Source organism: Gigantopelta aegis, chromosome 15 (assembly GCF_016097555.1).
Source record: "Gigantopelta aegis isolate Gae_Host chromosome 15, Gae_host_genome, whole genome shotgun sequence".
Lineage (NCBI taxonomy): Eukaryota > Metazoa > Mollusca > Gastropoda > Neomphalida > Peltospiridae > Gigantopelta > Gigantopelta aegis.
The window spans coordinates 45260621-45280427 of record NC_054713.1 but is presented as its reverse complement, the minus strand read 5'-3'; the positions used below and the strand labels follow the sequence as shown (position 1 = coordinate 45280427).

The 19807-nt window shown below is 39.1% G+C and overlaps 1 protein-coding gene across 1 annotated transcript; it reads left to right on the top strand.

Moving 5' to 3' along the window:
- The first annotated feature begins 5864 nt into the window (after positions 1 to 5864).
- On the top strand, positions 5865 to 18420 carry LOC121390158 (protein LZIC-like). The gene is made up of 6 exons (XM_041521905.1): positions 5865 to 5948; positions 11011 to 11134; positions 12838 to 12973; positions 14703 to 14801; positions 16142 to 16319; positions 17275 to 18420. The coding sequence occupies exons 2-6, from the start codon at positions 11034 to 11036 to the stop codon at positions 17331 to 17333; spliced, it is 573 nt and encodes a 190-aa protein (XP_041377839.1). The 5' UTR covers positions 5865 to 5948; positions 11011 to 11033; the 3' UTR covers positions 17334 to 18420.
- The last annotated feature ends 1387 nt before the right edge of the window (positions 18421 to 19807 follow it).

Here is a 19807-nt window from a genome sequence, read left to right as displayed (position 1 = left end):
AGGAGGTTCCCCAAACACATTACCTGTTCTCACCACCTTTAATATTTGCCTATCACCCATAGTACAACTCATAAACAATGTCAGTGCCCACTCCCCCGTATTGTATATGATATTAAATCTAGCCACCGCTGCTCGAACACTGTAAGACGATCGTCCATTTCAGTTAATATCAGAGAACATGGACGTTATACACTATTATATGTGATATTAAATCTAGCCACCGCTGCTCGAACACTGTAAGACGATCATTTCAGTTAATATCAGAGAACATGGACGTTATACACTATTATATATGATATTAAATCTAGCCACCACTGCTCGAATACTGTAAGACGATCGTCCATTTCAGTTAACATCGGAGAACATGGACGTTATACACTATTATATATGATATTAAATCTAGCCACCGCTAAGACGATCGTCCATTTCAGTTAATATCAGAGAACACGGACGTTATACACTATTATATATGATATTAAATCTAGCCACCGCTGCTCGAACACTCTAAGACGATCGTCCATTTCAGTTAATATCAGAGAACACGGACGTTATACACTATTATATATGATATTAAATCTAGCCACCGCTGCTCGAACACTGTAAGACGATCATCCATTTCAGTTAATATCAGAGAGCATGGACGTTATACACTATTATATATGATATTAAATCTAGCCACCGCTGCTCGAACACTGTAAGACGATCGTCCATTTCAGTTAATATCAGAGAACATGGACGTTATACACTATTATATATGATATTAAATCTAGCCACCGCTGCTCGAACACTGTAAGACGATCGTCCATTTCAGTTAATATCAGAGAACATGGACGTTATACACTATGTATGCCTCATATTCATTCTTGAATCTAAAACATGCTATCCGCAAACTCATAAACCTTTACTGTTCAAAGCATGGAGTTTTAAACATTTTATTTCTCAAATTTAAAAAATAAGGATAACAAAAACACTTTGTATCAGTGACAATTTTATCTAAAGTATTTGTAAATATTATTTCCATACACCTACATCACTACATGCCGATGATATTTGTACTGACACGTTACATTCTTGATAAGGCGACTGGTTAGATTAGACCTACTCTGATGAGCCATTCTCTGAGCACTAGAAACGCGAACAGACAAAGCGTTCGCTTGATGCGCGGTCGGTCTAGGATCAATCCCCGTCGATGGACCCATTGGACTATTTCTCTTTCCAGCCAGTGCTCCACAACTGGTGTAACAAAGGCCGTGGTATGTACTATCCTGTCTGTGGGATGGTGCATATAAAAGATCCCATGCTGTTAATCGAAAAGAGTAGCCTATGAAGTGGCGACAGCGGGTTTTCTCTCTATATCTGTGTGGTCCTTAACCAAATGTCTGACGCCATATAACCTTACATACCATGTGTTGAGTGCGTCGTCAAATTAAAAAAGTTCCTTCCTTCCTCCCCCCCCCCTCTCTCTCTCTCTCTCTCTCTCTCTCTCTCTCTCCTCTCTCTCTCTCTCTCTCTATCTCTCTCTCTCTCTCTGCATGTTTGTGTGCGTATGTAAAAAAGATTAAATATACGTATTTCCATGTTTGTGTATTTAAAACTGCTATCTTGAGTTCTTACATTACAAGAAAAGGTTAAACAATAAGAACAAAATTAAGCCCTTCAAATAAAGAAAGAAATGGTTAATGTGGAGGTTTAGCAAAATTGAACATATTTAAAAAAAGAAAAGATTAATTAACATTTTGTTGAATCCTGTTTCAACCAAGAATTTTATTTATCATACTGACCTGAAATAATTTTTGACCAAGCAATCTCGAGTCCCATATGTAATACAATTTTATATACAAATATACTTCGTGTATTCTTTAATTTAAAAATTAAAACTACAATTTCAATACATTTGTGTGATTTTTCTCTCAATACATATCCTTTTGTGTATAACCGGTATGAGGCAGGTTGAACGCATTTCACCATTGTTATTTGCAATGTATATCACTGATTTAGAAGAAAATATTGTCAATAATTCAGTTGGTGGAGTTGGTTCAGAAATGTTGAAGTTATTTTTATTACTATATGTAGATCATATTTTCTACTGACTTACAATAAAACAGATATGCAAAACAATTGGAATAATCACTAAATGTTTGACATCCAATAGCTGATGATTAATAAATCAATGTACTCTAGTGGTGTAGCTAAACAAAACAAGCTTTTAACTTTCATGCTATAAGATGGCATCTTAAGTTGGTAAACCTGAACCCAATTATCTTTTAGATAGAGTTATATGCAATAAAATATATTTTCAATCAGTCAAATAAATAAATAAATAAAATAAATCAAACCGTACCTTTCCAAATTTCTTAGATTCACTGCAACCCATGATTTTTTAAATTTTACCTCTCCGCATTGAATACCTTTACTCCACAATGGAATGAATCCAAAGTTTGTACATTGTCACAGAATGTAAGATTCTCCAAGTAATCCATGTCCAGTCTGTATCCAAACGGAATATGGAAGTATGTAGGCACATGGGTACCACAAGGTCTATATGTTAGAGAGCGTTTGATAAGTACCCCGATCCAGACAGACCCGATAGAAACACGGGTACTATATATCTCTGTTAGAGTACCCCGATCCAGACAGACCCGATAGAAACACGGGTACTCTAGATCTGTGTTAGATTGTGCAGGAGTCACACGTCACACCTAAAATGAGAAGACTTGTCCGGTAAGCGGTCACTAGCGGTAAGAGATTATTAAGAAACAAAACCAAAACTGTAACACAGGTAATCCAGCGTGCAGAACATTCGTGAATGAGGAGTCACCGACCAGCTTAGGCCATTAGTAAACTGATATTAATAAAGCAGAGGCGGATCCGAAGAAAGGCGGCGGGGGAGGGGGCGATTGACTCGTATCCCTAAATATATCCATGTGTCTGTTTTTCTGGCTTTCGAAAAAATCTTTGGGTTGTCATTTTCACGAGTTGGCTAATGTGCCGTTTTCCCCTTAATCACCCCTTTCCCCAAATATTTTCTGGATCCGCCCCTGTAGAGGAATTATGTATGTATGAAACACCAAACCCTTTCCGCCAGTTTAGAAGAATCAGTAGATTTTATTAATTATTTGTTTATTTTCAAAAATGCTTTCCTGTGTGTCTAAAGATTACCAAATGTTTGACATCCAGTAGCCGGTGAGTAATAAATCAATGTGCTCCAGTAGTGTCGTTAAACAAAACAAACTTTATCTTTTTTATTATTTCCTGTCTGTCTGTGGCTTTAAACCTGTATTTACCTGTCTATATATCCGTCTGTCTGTGGCTTTAAACCTGTATTTACCTGTCTATATATCTGTCTGTCTGTGGCTTTAAACCTGTATTTACCTGTCTATATATCCGTCTGTCTGTGGCTTTAAACCTGTATTTACCTGTCTATATATCTGTCTGTCTGTGGCTTTAAACCTGTATTTACCTGTTTATATATCTGTCTGTCTGTGGCTTTAAACCTGTATTTACCTGTCTATATATCTGTCTGTCTGTGTCTTTAAACCTGTATTTACCTGTCTACATATCTGTCTGTCTGTGGCTTTAAACCTGTATTTACCTGTCTATATATCTGTCTGTCTGTGGCTTTAAACCTGTATTTACCTGTCTACATATCTGTCTGTCTGTGGCTTTAAACCTGTATTTACCTGTCTATATATCTGTCTGTCTGTGTCTATCTGTCTAAATATTAACATGATTGGTATATCAAACGACGTGGTGTGTGCTACCTTGCGTTTTCGAAAGCTCTTAGAAATGATCCCTTGCTGCTGATGGGAAACTGTTTCCACCGAAGACTATGCGTCACAATTACCAAAGGCTTGACATCCAATGATAAATTAACCAATGTGCTCTATTGTTGTCGTTATACAAAACAAACTATTTAACTTTTAGTTTACTAATTTATTTTTTATTCATTCATTTATTCATTGTGTTATTTAATAATAATGAACGAGAAAATGATCTACCCCCCCCCCCCCCCCCCCCCCCCCCCATATCCCCACACAAATATATGACCGAATCTAAAGAAGGATTATATTCCTGAGGTGGGTAACAATAAACAATATTACTTCTATGACCTACCTTTTATGCCACCTTGTTGAGAGTTCGGGTCTAACATACGGATAATAAGATCTAACCCTTACAACCACTCTAGTAATAACGCGTGACGTAATACCAGTCATTATCCTTCATTCATTGGTGTATTAGCAAACAGACTGTACGTCTGTTAGTAATTCCACTCCACCCTTGTAGAAGGGGACCCTGTCGAAAATGTGTTTATCGGTAGGAATACAATTACAATGGTGCAGTCAACGCGGCAAAAGCAAGCCGTAATAATATTTTACATATATTTTGTATTTTTTTACTAATTCATTTGCACATAAACTGAATTATAACAGGAGTAAGTTAATTAATTTTATATTAAAATGCGAGTCCGTCAATGGTGATCTATCAACGACCTACCACACCACAGGCGAATGCTCTACCACTGAGCTACATCCCACTACAAGAAAGACACAGACAGAGAATTACCAGAACAGACAAACAAACCGCTATCAGACATCCAGACAGACAGTCAGTCATACAGACAGACAAACATACATACAATTATCAAAACAGACATTCGGGCAGACATACAGACAATTAGTTATCAAAACAGACTTTCAAAGTCAAATAGACAGACAGCCAGTTATCAAAACAGACATTCAGATATTCAGACCGTTATTAAAACAGACATTCAGATATTCAGACAGTTATTAAAACAGACATTCAGATATTCAGACAGTTATTAAAACAGACATTCAGGCAGGCAGACATACAGTTATTAAAACAGTCTTTGACACACACACACACACACACACACATACGTATACACATACACATACACATACACATACACATACACATACACATACACATACACATACACATACACAGGCTAGGTTTTGGCCGAATTAAACGAAAATGCCAGATGCCAGAATCTGAATAATATTTATTTATATTAGTATTACTGCCAAACAATATAGAGATCGAGGGTTGCAAACGAATCACTACGCATTTATGTATTACAACTAATTCTGTGGAAAGAATGATGGAAATACCTGGTAAAAGGCCTCAGGTCAGCACATTTTGCCCGAATATCTCTATCGTTTTTGCCCGAATTCGACAATTTTCTCCAGCACCCCCCCCCCCCCCCCCCCCTCCTTGTTCCCTGTCTCGTACGCTTATGCACGCATCTGGCAGCAAGTTATATAGTCCAGTGGTAGTGTACAAGTTCGCTTGTGGTATGATATGGCAGAACAAAGACAATTTTTTTTTAATGATGTGTACTGATGTTAGAATACATGGCTAAAACGAGAAATAGCCCAATTGGCCCACCGACAGGGTTCGACCCCGCATCAAGCGAGCGGTTTACAACTGGGCTACATCCCGCCTCTGATCCAGTACGAAATGAAAGATTAAATATGAAGAAAAGGCAGACTTAATGTTGGCAGCCTAGGCTTAACAAAACCATAAACCTAACCTAAAACGATGGGTCAAACTTCCAAATGCATTTTTGTTTTGTTTTTGTGTGTGCTGGGCTGTTTTTAAGTCAAAATAGTCTCGGTCAAGGTGTTGTAAAAGCATCAGATTATATACAAAAATTAATCTTGAAAGGTAGTATTTATATTTATGGATCATAGTTTGGTTGGTATGTTGCATCTGAATATATAGGCCTATTTTTTAATCACATGTATACGTTAACTTTGTCGCCTATGGGATTTTATTCGGTATAGTACAACCAATATGAGTCTTGTCGACTGAGACTCTCAAATTGTAAACTGGAAGCGTAGTAACGAACCGATACCAGTTAATAATGTGAAGACTATATTTTCTTGTTGAATGCATTAGTTTTAATTTTCAGACAAAATTACTAGGTATTGGTGTATGTTTTCACATACATAATTTCTTACCGTTAATACGCTTTGTTATATATATATGATTAATGACGTTAGTAATAACAAATTGCTCTGCCCATTCACATAGTTGCACTTTGACCCAACTATCATTCAATGGTGTAACGTATTACCGTGATGACGTATAATCGAAAATGTACAAAAGCAACGACAGAAATAAAATATACTGAAGCATTGATTATGCCAGTTCGTACTTGCTATATGGTAATGTTTCCCGCACCACCAGCCCAGTGCCCAATACATTTTGAATTCTTTAACAAGTTAACATTAACTTTATTGTGGTGACAGGAGGGCGTGATGTAGCCCAGTGGTAAAGCACTTGCTTAATGCGTGGTCGCTTTGTGATGGAACCCCGTTGGGCCCATTGGGCTATTTCTTGCTCTAGCCAGTGCACCACGACTGGTACATCAAAGGCCATGGTATGTGTTATCCTGTCTGTGGGATGGTGCATATAAAAGATCCCTCGGTGCTAATCGGAAAGAGTAGCCCATGAAGTGACAACAGCAGGTTTCCTCACTCAATATCTGTGTGGTCCTTAATCATATGTCATATAACCGTAAATAAAATGTGTTTCAAGTGAGTCGTTAAATAAAACATTTCCTTCCTTCTTGTGTCAATCACCGAAATCAGTCTTAAAGCAATTCAACCAAAAACCAACTCCCCACAAACTATATAGCGGGGCTCAAACTAAACAACTGCAGCTGTGCAGTCGGTGAGATACAAATTGACGTCGGTCGGAGGTGTCACTAATGGCACTTTTGTGCCTCTTGGAAAAACAATACTGCTGTCGGTAAAGCTCCTCACGGATGGAAAAATGTATAAACTTGTCTGAACATTATCTGCCAGTATTTAACACTGCTGTTTGGGTCCTGGTTGGAATTAATGTTGTTTAGTTAGTACCACTCGATGGAACGAGTCATGCACATACCCTGTATTGTTGTATAATATACATTCTCACCTCTCCCCCACCTACCACCCCTTTTACGTTCGGCCATCCGTTTTATTTTTCTACGCCCCTCTTATTTTTCTATGCCCCTCTTATTTTTCCACATCCTACTATAATTTACAACACTAGGCTCCGCAATTTCAAAATGCACACTTTTTTCACAATGGAAATCTGATTAGTCTGCACATTTGACATCAAATTAAACAAGCCGCTGTGTGTACATCTGACAAAAAACTTAAGTAGCTTACGACAGTTACTGAACATTATGTAATTTAACATTATTTTTAACAGCCTCTATTGTGTCCCATAACAGTATCTATTTGTATGTTTGAAATGCATAGTGAGCAATGAAAACGTTTAATTTTTATCGTTTTGGCAATCTCTGACCGGAAAACCCCCCACTTATTTGGTGCCAAATTTGTCACGTGATCAGAACGGTCATTCTGTCTTTTGTGTCCACTGACTCTCTTCTGATATTTTGTCCACAATTTAATTAGTGGTAATTGGTGATTTTTGTTACTGTCATTTATTTAATCAGCAATTTCTAATAAAGTATTAGAAACTTTTAAGTTTGTAAGGGATATCGCCGCTGATAAAACCCCTCAGAAGTGGTAGTGTTGATCATTAAAATTATTTATCTTTGGTGCCAAATAATATGTACACCGCCTTTACAAAAACGAAACTACTTTATTAGCTAGCAATATTATATCAATGTGATCGATTCATTAAAAAAAGAAATAAAAAGAACAGTAAAATATTATCACACATTAGGGGATCATTTAAAAAAATTAAAATTATGTTTTAGATAGTTTGAAAAATTTATTAAAAATAATATTAAAAAACTTTGATCAGTTTGCCATTTGAAACGAATGCCTGTGAATGTTGGACTGTCAATATTTCTGGTTCAATTACATACATGTAAAAGTTTAGTCTGCTGGTACATCATACCAACTTTTTTGTATCAGATACTGACAGACAAAATAAGGGGTAGGTCTTTTCACAAAGTTAACCAACACACAACAATATACAGTGACCAAGCTCTCTATTTTCACAAAGTTAACCAACACACAACAATATACAGTGACCAAGCTCTCCATTTTCACAAAGTTAACCAACACACAACAATATACAGTGACCAAGCTCTCCATTTTCACAAAGTTAACCAACACACAACAATATACAGTGACCAAGCTCTCCATTTTCACAAAGTTAACCAACACACAACAATATACAGTGACCAAGCTCTCCATTTTCACAAAGTTAACCAACACACAACAATATACAGTGACCAAGCTCTCCATTTTCACAAAGTTAACCAACACACAACAATATACAGTGACCAAGCTCTCCATTTTCGTTAATTATAATTTTTAAATATTTGATTTTGCTTTTCTGATTTTAAAAATTTAAACTGCTACTAACTAGTCAATGAAATTTATAATTAATTCTTGTTTATTGACATAAATTGAAGAAATAAGACTACAAGTACAAGCAGAAAAATAACATGTCAGTTTTTAAAACATTGCCGTCGGCAGACTACAAAATGTCGTTGGTGGGTCGTTTCACCCACGGCAGTTTAAAGGGACACACCCTAGTTACGGCTGTTTGTTAACCATTACGGCGTTGTTTTTCGCTATTAAACCCCATATTTCACAAATAAAATTGCACTTTACTTACATTTTATTATTTAGAATACACATTTCCATTCACCTGAAGTGCTTTTTGGTAATCCTGATGTTTGTAAAACCACGAAATGCATTTTTTGCATTTTTTTACAAGACGTGCTGTCGAGAAAAACCCGTTAAGCAAGCGAGGTCCAATCTATTTTTAGAGGGAATTTTCCTGTGTAAACGTCACAGATGTTGGTGTACCACGTGACCGTTATCATTTTGGTTCGGTTTGTTTTCTCGTGCATGGTTCGCGCAATCAACATCCGATTTGTTGTTGTTCATTTGTGATATTTTTCTTCACAGTTCGTGAACATTTTCAGTAACAATAAAGTTCAGACAAGTAAGTGTCTCAATACAAAACGTTACAAACCCTTAAAACCAATAATTTTGCTAAGTCTTACGATATCTGGAGAGGGGATACAACCAGGACAGGACAGAACAGTTGGAACATGTCCAGGAGAGGTGAAAAGAACGCACCCCAAGTCTGTGCACACTCTGTGAAATTTGTCGTGACGTAGGCATTGTTGTGCTTCGAGCGACATCTACCGGTGACATCAGAATACTAACTTTCAAAATTATTTCAAGCAATTGGGACATGGGGATTCCCATGTATTTATCGATATAAAACCTGCTTTTTCACTCCATTTGATAAAAACATGATCTAAGTGTGTTACAGGTTTGTAGATTAACCAAATTATAATTTATTTTCGCTGGATGGAACTAGGGTGTGCGGCTTTAAAAAACACACAATTGCCTTGGGTGATAAATTCTTAATTTCGAGCCCTGTATAGTTAACTTGCCCCCAAAAGGTTACCAACTCGCCCTTATATTTGGTTAACCTGACACAATCCCACTTTACTGTCCTAGTGTCTTCACTAGAAGTTTGGCTAATTTACATGTATATGACATACTGAACACTTTATTACTATTTCTACCATTCAGATGAGCACTAAATAACAACTATCTCTTTGTTGACATTGATATACCGGTGCTTTAGGACCGAGTTGCGTATGCCCATTGAAACAGATCTCATATGCCAAGTACAATACTAACGCCTGTTGGCCAATCCCCAGACTGCTACTGTTTTTGAAGGGCAATAAATATTGTTTAAACCAAGTACAATGCAATAGTAGACGTCCATATTTAACATCTTTACAATTATGGACAGTAAGATGGGATTCGGGCGAGTTCACCAAACACTGGGCCAAGTTGTTAAACTTTTGGCTGGCGAGTTGATAAACAGTTTGGGGTGAGTTGGTTTTTGGGGAGAATTGACTAAACAGTTTGGGGAGAGTTGACTAAACAGTTTGGGGAGAGTTGACTAAACAGTTTGGGCCGAGTTGACAAAACAGTTTGGTGTGAGTTGACTAAACAGTTTGGGGAGAGTTGACTAAACAGTTTGGGGTGAGTTGGTTTTTGGGTGAATTGACTAAACGGTTTGGGGTGAGTTGACTAAAAAGTTTGGGGTGAGTTGGTTTTGGGGAGAGTTGACTAAACAGTTTGGGGTGAGTTGGTTTTGGGGAGAGTTGACTAAAAAGTTTGGGGTGAGTTGGTTTTTGGGTGAATTGACTAAACGGTTTGGGGTGAGTTGACTAAAAAGTTTGGGCAGAGTTGACAAAACAGTTTGGGGTGAGTTGACTAAACAGTTTGGGGTGAGTTGACTAAACAGTTTGGGGTGAGTTGACTAAACGGTTTGGGGTGAGTTGACTAAAAAGTTTGGGGTGAGTTGGTTTTGGGGAGAGTTGACTAAACAGTTTGGGGTGAGTTGGTTTTGGGGAGAGTTGACTAAACAGTTTGGGGTGAATTGGTTTTGGGGTGAGTTGACTAAACAGTTTGGGGTGAGTTGGTTTTGGGGAGAGTTGACTAAACAGTGTAGGGAGAGTTGACTAACAGTTTGGAGAGAGTTGACTAAACAGTTTGGGGGTTGACCTGCTCCCTTACAACATACAGTTTACTAAAATGTGATGAAAAATCTGGTATTTCATGGATACAGCTTCATTCTTTCACTATAAAGCACACAACAATACACTTTATTCTTCTTCTGCGGGTGGGACGTGGCTCAGTGATACAGCGCTAGTCTGATGCGCGATTGATCCTTCCTTCCTTCTACTACCCAAAGCCATGCTCAGACTTCCAGTCCTGTTCTCAGCAGGAAGTCTGCTGTCTGTCGAAGGGTCACCACCAGTCCCCAAAGTTTCTCTTTGAGGTCCACGGGATACCGCCAGGTTTCTAGTCTCAAAGTGTTATATGATGGGCCAATACATTTTGAATATTCGGAAATACTTCTATATTCCCCAACCTCTCCCCCGCAATTAGCTACACGTAGCACTGCTGTTATAATTATTTTGTTGATGTCAGATTCAGGGTAGTAATTTTAAAAACTGTTTTTTTTCTGTTTGAATTACAGGATCTTCCAGACACCTTCCAACTATGGCTTCGAGGGGTCAGAGTGAGACGACCAAACTCAAACAGAACATGGAGGAACAGCTGGATAGACTCGTTCAGCAGCTTGCCGATCTAGAAGAATGCAGGTGTTACTCTGTCGTAGCGATGATACGTTATTTTTATCAGGGTGGGATGTGTTACTCTGTTGTAGCGATGATACATTATTTTTATCAGGGTGGGAGGTGTTACTCTGTCATAGCGGTATGTTATTTTTATTAGGTTGAGAGGTGTTACTCTGTCGTAGCGATGATACGTTATTTTTATCAGGGTGGGATGTGTTACTCTGTCATAGTGATGATATGTTATTTTTATCAGGGTGGGAGGTGTTACTCTGTCATAGCTATGATACGTTATTTTTATCAGGGTGGCAGGTGCTACTCTGTCATAGCGATGATACGTTATTTTTATCAGGGTGGGAGGTGTTACTCTGTCGTAGTGATGATGTTATTTTTATCAGGGTCGAGGGGTTACTCTGTCATAGCGATGATACGTTATTTTTATCAGGGTGGGATGTGTTACTCTGTCGTAGTGATGATACGTTATTTTTATCAGGGTGGGAGGTGTTACTCTGTCGTAGTATGATACGTTATTTTTATCAGGGTGGGAGGTGTTACTCTGTCGTAGCTATGATACGTTATTTTTATCAGGGTGGGAGGTGTTACTCTGTCGTAGCGATGATACGTTATTTTTATCAGGGTGGCAGGTGCTACTCTGTCGTAGCGATGATACGTTATTTTTATCAGGGTGGCAGGTGCTACTCTGTCGTAGCGATGATACGTTATTTTTATCAGGGTGGGAGGTGCTACTCTGTCGTAGCGATGATACGTTATTTTTCATCAGGTGCTACTCTGGGAGGTGCTACTCTGTCGTAGCGATGATACGTTATTTTTATCAGGGTGGGAGGTGCTACTCTGACGTAGCGATGATACGTTATTTTTATCAGGGTGGGAGGTGCTACTCTGACGTAGCGATGATACGTTATTTTTATCAGGGTGGGAGGTGTTACTCTGACGTAGCGATGATACGTTATTTTTATCAGGGTGGGAGGTGTTACTCTGACGTAGCGATGATACGTTATTTTTATCAGGGTGGGAGGTGTTACTCTGTCGTAGCGATGATACGTTATTTTTATCAGGGTGGGAGGCGTTACTCTGTCATATTGATGATACGTTATTTTTATCAGGGTGGCCGGTGAATCGATCTTAGACTGACTGCGCATCAAGCAAGTGCTTTACCACTGGGTGTTGTCCAGCCCTGGACTATATTGCATGCAAGAGGCGGGGCATAGCTCAGTGGTACAGCGCTCATTTGATGCACCGACCGTCTACGATCGGTGGGCCCATTGGGCTATTTCTCGTTCCAGCCAGTGCTCCACAACTGGTGTAACAAAGGCTGTGGTATGTACTATTCCGTCTGTGGGATGGTGCATATTAAAGATCCCTTCCTGTTAATCAAAAAGAGTAGCCCATGAAGTGGCGACAGCGGGTTTCCTCTCTCAGTATCTGTGTGGTTCTTATATATCTGACACCATATAACTGTAAATAAAATGTGTTGAGTGCATTGTTAAATAATGGATGCTGACGAAACATCTCTATTCACTGTATTTGTCTGTTTCAGAGAGGACTTGGATGCTGACGAAACATCTCTATTCACTGTGTATTTGTCTGTGTTTCAGAGAGGACTTGGATGCTGACGAAACATCTCAATTCACTGTGTATGTGTCTGTTTCAGAGAGGACATGGACGCTGACGAAACATCTCAATTCACTGTGTATTTGTCTGTGTTTCAGAGAGGACTTGGATGCTGACGAATATGAAGAAACGAAGAACGAGACGCTGGAGCAGCTGAAGGAGTTCAAGGAATCGTTGGACAGGATGGTGGGGGGTGACCTCAGTCTGGTGGATGAGCTCAACGGGATGCAGCTGGTATGTACGCTCTTCTCACGGTAATCAGAAACTGTCAGGGTCTCCACTCTCTCGTCTGTGATCGGGGGGTGACCTCAGTCTGGTGGACAAGCTCAACGGGATGCAGCTGGTACGTACGCTCTTCTCACGGTAATCAGAAACTGTCAGGGTCTCCACTCTCTCTCTGTGATCGGGGGGTGACCTCAGTCTGGTGGACAAGCTCAACGGGATGCAGCTGGTACGTACGCTCTTCTCACGGTAATCAGAAACTGTCAGAGTCTCCACTCTCTCGTCTGTGATCACCTGATGCATGGTCAGTCTGGTGGACGAGCTCAACAGGATGCAGCTGGTACTGGTACGTACGCTCTTCTTACAGTAATCAGAAACTGTCAGGGTCTCCACTCTCTCGTCTGTGATCACCTGATGCACGGTCAGTCTGGTGGACGAGCTCAACGGGATGCAGCTGGTACGTACGCTCTTCTTACAGTAATCAGAAACTGTCAGGGTCTCCACTCTCTCGTCTGTGATCACTTGATGCACGGTCAGTCTGGTGGACGAGCTCAACGGGATGCAGCTGGTACGTACGCTCTTCTTACAGTAATCAGAAACTGTCAGGGTCTCCACTCTCTCGTCTGTGATCACCTGATGCACGGTCAGTCTGGTGGACGAGCTCAACGGAATGCAGCTGGTACGTACGCTCTTCTTACAGTAATCAGAAACTGTCAGGGTCTCCACTCTCTCGTCTGTGATCATCTGATGCATGGTCAGTCTGGTGGACGAGCTCAACGGGATGCAGCTGGTACTGGTACGTACGCTCTTCTTACAGTAATCAGAAACTGTCAGGGTCTCCACTCTCTCGTCTGTGATCACCTGATGCACGGTCAGTCTGGTGGACGAGCTCAACGGGATGCAGCTGGTACGTACGCTCTTCTTACAGTAATCAGAAACTGTCAGGGTCTCCACTCTCTCGTCTGTGATCACCTGATGCACGGTCAGTCTGGTGGACGAGCTCAACGGGATGCAGCTGGTACGTACGCTCTTCTTACAGTAATCAGAAACTGTCAGGTTCTCCACTCTCGTCTGTGATTGCCTGATGCGAGGTCAGTCAGGGATTGATCCCTGTCAGTGGATCCATTGGACTCTTTCAATACTATGACACCACATGCACACTCACGCCAGCCTATGTCCTTGAAATGGGGCGAGACGTAGTCCAGTGGTAAAGTGCTTGCTTGATGCACATTCGGTTTGTGATCGATCCCCGTCGGTGGGCCCATTGGGCTATTTTTTGTTTCAGGCAGTGCCACCACAATTGGTGTAAAAAGTCCATGGTATGTACTATCCTGTCTGTGGGATGGTACATATAAAAGATGCCTCGTGATACAGAGAGTGTTCATTTATTTCTAGACAGTGGTGAATCTAGTTGTGTCAAAGGGGTGGGGGGTGGGGGTGAAAGCCCTGTGGTAAAGAACTCGCCTGATGAGCGATCAGTCTAGGATTGATCCCATTGGGCCATTTCTCGTTCTAGCTAGTGCACCACAACTGGTATATCAAATGTTGTGGTATGTATTATCCTGTCTGTGGAATGGTGCATATAAAAGATACCTTGCTACTAATGGGAAAATTTAGCTGTTTCCTCTGTCACACTTTATGTAAAAATTATCAAAATGTTTGACATCCACTAGCCGATTATTAACAAATCAGTGTACTCTAGTGGTGTCGTTAAACAAAACAAACTTATCTTTATTTCCAGGCCATACAGGCAGCTATCAGCAAGGCGTTTCAGACGCCGGAAGTCATACGACTGTTTGCCAAGAAACAGCCCGGCCAGCTTAGACAGAGACTGTCGGAGGTGAGTAGTCCATCCACCCCTTCAGTGCTTCATTCATTCATGTATCTCTCTGTCCATACCTTCATCTTTTCATCCACCCCTTCAGTGCTTCATTCATTCATGTATCTCTCTGTCCATACCTTCATCTTTCCATCCATCCGTTCAGTGCTTCATTCATTCATGTATCTCTCTGTCCATACCTTCATCTTTTCATCCACCCCTTCAGTGCTTCATTCATTCATGTATCTCTCTGTCCATACCTTCATCTTTTCATCCATCCCTTCAGTGCTTCATTCATTCATGTATCTCTGTCCATACCTTCATCTTTTCATCCATCCCTTCATTCATTCATACATCCGTCTATCCATTCCTTCATCTTTTCATCCATCCCTTCAGTGCTTCATTCATTCATGTATCTCTCTGTCCATACCTTCATCTTTTCATCCATCCCTTCATTCATTCATACATCCGTCTATCCATTCCTTCATCTTTTCATCCACCCCTTCAGTGCTTCATTCATTCATGTATCTCTCTGTCCATACCTTCATCTTTTCATCCGCCCGTTCAGTGCTTCATTCATTCATGTATCTCTCTGTCCATCCCTTCATCTTTTCATCCATCCCTTCAGTGCTTCATTCATTCATGTATTTCTCTGTCCATACCTTCATCTTTTCATCCATCCCTTCATTCATTCATACATCCGTCTATCCATTTCTTCATCTTTTCATCCATCCCTTCATTCATCTTTCCATCCATCCCTTTCATCCAGGTGTGTGCCCTTCAGATCATCAGTCTATCCATCCATACATTCATCCATCTGTCCATCCACCTGTCCATTCATCCATCCATCCATTCATCTGTCTATCTATCCGTTAATTCATCCATGCATCTAACCATTTATCTATCCAACCAACCACACATCCATCCAAAACCCATCATTTTGTTATTACTGGAATTGCATGATATATTTTTCAATGAATTTACTGATATATCTTAAACATTTAATGTATGTTTAAAAAAAGTGAAATTTATTAAATTAAAATCTCAATTTAATTTTTAAATTTCAGTTGTGTTTTAAAGTTTAATAAAATATTTTTTGTTTTGTCATGCACTAAGATGAACATCTATGGATGGTACTATCAGCAACACTGAATACGTTTATGGTAGGCGAGACTGGGGGAATTCTTGTTGAAGTTTAACGGACAACATATTTTCATTCTTGGCTCACCCTGAGCTAGCCAGCTAGTGCTGAAAATCCAAGCACACCTATGTGGATTTTTAGTCCATGGTTATTTTCAGCTCTGCAAATGAGAATACAGGTTTTATTGTCAATTTTTGGAATCCATTATTGATCATTTCAGATTAAACGAGATGCTAAGATCGGCAAAATGCCCCAGAACGTGGCGACCGACCAGTCGGTGGAAATCCTGACGGCATTGAAGAAACTCGGCGAAACGCTCAGTGCCGAGGAAGAAGACTTTTTACAAAGCAATTCCAGCACCAGTTTAAAAGAGTTCACCAAGGTTTCCAGTACTTTAGGTAAGTACCCGAAGAAAGGAATGTGTGTTTAGTGACACCCCACAAAGGCCGTGGTATGTGCTTTCCTGTCATATAAAAGATCCCTTGCTGAATATAAAAGATCTGTTGCTGCACAAGGAAAAATGTGGCGGGTTTCCTCTTATGACTTCTTGTCAGAATTACCAAATGTTTGACATTCAATAGCCGATGATTAAGTAATCAGTGTGCTCCAGTGGTGATGTTAAACAAAACAAACTTCTTTTTGTTATAATCTGTTTTATCTGGGGGACAAAGTTTCTAGGGGGTTCAGGTGATGATTTCCTGGAATATATATATTAACAAAGAGAAAATGTGTTTTCAATAGGGGGATTTCAACTCCAAATTCCCCCTCTATGCTTGTGCCTGCACCGAATTTAATTGGTGGATATTAAAAAAAAAAATTCATGGCACCCCAATACATTATTTAATTGGTGGATTTTGGAAATTGTTTGTTTAATAACACCCGAGGACATTGTATAATTGGTGGATATGAGAACATGTTTGTTTAGTGACACCCCAGCACATTTTTTAATTGCTGGATATTGGGAATGTGTGGTAGTGGGGCAGCCAAGAATCATTGCATCTCCTTCCAACCTTGAAGATTATATGATTTAACAATGCACTCAACACATTTTATTTACAGTTACATGATATCTAACATATGGTTAAAGACCACACATACATTGAGAGAGGAAACCCGCTGTCGCCACTTCATGAGCTACTCTTTCCGATTAGCAGCAAAGAATCTTATATTCACCACAGACAGGATAGTACATACCATAGCCGTTGATATGCCAGTCGTGATGTACTGGCTGAAATGAGATATAGCCCAATGGGCCCACCGATGGGGATTGATCCCACACTGACCATGCATTAGGCGAGTTGTGACGTCACATGTTTATTAGTTTGTTTATCGTTTGTTTGTTCTTCTTTCCAGGTCTCAGTGACAAGGTGTTAGCTGTGGCAGGCTCCCAGGTTCAACAAGCCAGCAAGTAACCAATCACAAGTGAGGATCCAGACAAGTAACCAATCAAATTGAGAGACTACATAGAAGTCGGACCTTAATTCTCATTGGATAAAAAAAAAAAAACCCAGACACTTGGATTAGTGAACTTTGACCAACATTGGATCTTGATCCACTTAAATTAGGGCAGTTCCTGGAGCTATTCCAAATAATATACTAGGAAGTGGACACTAATGTATGTTCCATTAACTTCATACTCAGTTTATTAGGCCCCTAGGAACAATATCTTAATATTATCTTTATTTATAGATATAGAATCTGAAACCCCCCCCCCCCCCCCCCCCCAACAATTAATTGTCCTCGAGTGGTGTACAACAGGACCCCCCCACCAATCCGGTTCCTAGGGACCTAATATTTATGGATAAACATTAGCAGCCCGTATCAATTCCATATAAAGAAAGATTTTGGACAAAATGAAATCATTCTTACGATATTTGCCTATTTTTAAAGAGAACTACGTTTTTTTAATGTTTTGTTTTCAACTGTACAGTATGTTTAAGTGTAGATGTTATTTATATATTTCTGATGATGGGTTGTGTGTGGTTAAATCTTCAAGCATACGGCTCTGGTTGTTGTATCACAAACAAGTTGTTCAAAGTCCCCACCTTTTAGTTGTGACGGTTAAAGTGTGGTTTGTTTAATGACACCACTAGAGCACATTGATTTATTAATCATCTGTAACAGGATGTCAAACATTTGGTCATTGTGACACGGAGGAAACCCGCTACATTTTATATTTACCTTCCATCAGACAGCACAGCACATCGTTAATGTAGGCTTCGAGAAATAAACACTTGTCCATAGAACCTTTTTCGTATATGTGATTTCGCATGGTGACGTCATAATGTGAAGCATTATTTTCAGCTTAAAGTACACTCTAACAACGTAAAACGCTGTATAGTAATCTACTCACAGATATGGAAAAGCACTTATTACCCTCCTGGTGAAGATATAGCGGTGTCGTACAAATTTCGTACACACCACTAGGTGCGTATTACAAACTGTATTTTGATTTGTCAACAGGGAACAAAGTTAATTTCGATTGGTTGGACAGCGACCTTTATTAGCATAACGGGACTATTTTTTTCATTCATAATTAATGTCAAGGTCAGTAACATCCACAACTTTTACTACAAATGTCATTCATTAAAAGTTGATGTAAACTGGACCGCGCGAGAAATATTTTTAAATAAATATAAAAATAAAAGAATGAATAGAACAATAATTAAACATATTCATTTTATTTATTATGTGGATTTTTGGTCTACAAATTGTTATTGTCAGTTGTGATTTGTGAATTCATCATTATTAAGGTCTACGACAGTAATTTTTTGGACCTTTGTTTTGGCTTCGTACACAATAAATGAAACATATCCAACGTTAATTTTTTTCATATGATATGGTAGATTTTTATTTTTTTAAACATTATTTTTTTTAGAATTATGAAAAAGTAAAATATACCGACCTGTAAACAGCGTTGTTTGCTTGTTGTAGAAATTTAACAGGGGTCAAGGTTAGTAGACCAGTTTTTATTTTAATGTGGCGATGCATTGTAATAATATAGCTAATTTTGAATTTGAATGACGTCAGAATTCCAATGACGTCACTTTCCACCTTACAATAACCACAAACTGGGTACATGACGTTTCCGTTTTAAGAATGCTGGAAAAAATCCAATGCAAAATTCCTATTGATTTTTTTTTTTCGAACATTACTGAAGCACCTGAATCTTTTTGAAGAAAATTCTGTGATTGAAAATTTTTACATTTTACGAAATATGGATTTCAAGTGAAATTACGGTAAGATATGCTATATTTATTGTGTACAAAGAAAGCCAAAACAAGGGAGCGAAAAGTGACTGTCGTCGACCTTAAAGTTATAATTTTAGTTTTCCCGTGAACTCAGCTGCTTTTGCAAGCTACACGTTTTTAACTGCAAAAACACTTGTTATTCTCTTATTGGTTGGATTTTTGGTCAACAAATTGTTATTGTCAGTTGTGATTTGTGAATTCATCATTATTAGCATAACCAGTGCCAGTTGGGTAACAGGAACATTTGTTTCTTGGGGGCGTTTTGTTGAAATATGGAATTATGCATTAGTTTTACCCATTTTTCACCCAATATGAAAATAAACATATATTGATGCATGTACCTTACAGCTTTCTTTAAATTAAAAAATGAAACCCGATGGAAATTTATGGGGAAGTACGTCTACACCACTCCCCTGAAAACATCACTGAGAAGTAGCGGAAGTACAACGAACTATTTCTCAATGCGGCGGTACGTAGTCGTGCACCGGCTAGTTATGCAAATCAACATCCGGTCTTGAAATAGGCTACAAAATTGATTGATTGATTTATTTATTTTTCATAATTTGCGTGATTTAAAGGAGGGTAATAAATAAAATACCACACTCGTTTTCGCTAGATATCATTTTTACGAAACT

Coding starts and splice junctions, on each gene's coding strand:
- LOC121390158 (XM_041521905.1), top strand. CDS start 11,034: ATGGCTTCGAGGGGTCAGAGTGAGACGACCAAACTCAAACAGAACATG. Junction 11,135..12,837: donor GCCGATCTAGAAGAATGCAG/GTGTTACTCTGT, acceptor TCTGTGTTTCAG/AGAGGACTTGGATGCTGACG. Junction 16,320..17,274: donor CAAGGTTTCCAGTACTTTAG/GTAAGTACCCGA, acceptor TCTTCTTTCCAG/GTCTCAGTGACAAGGTGTTA.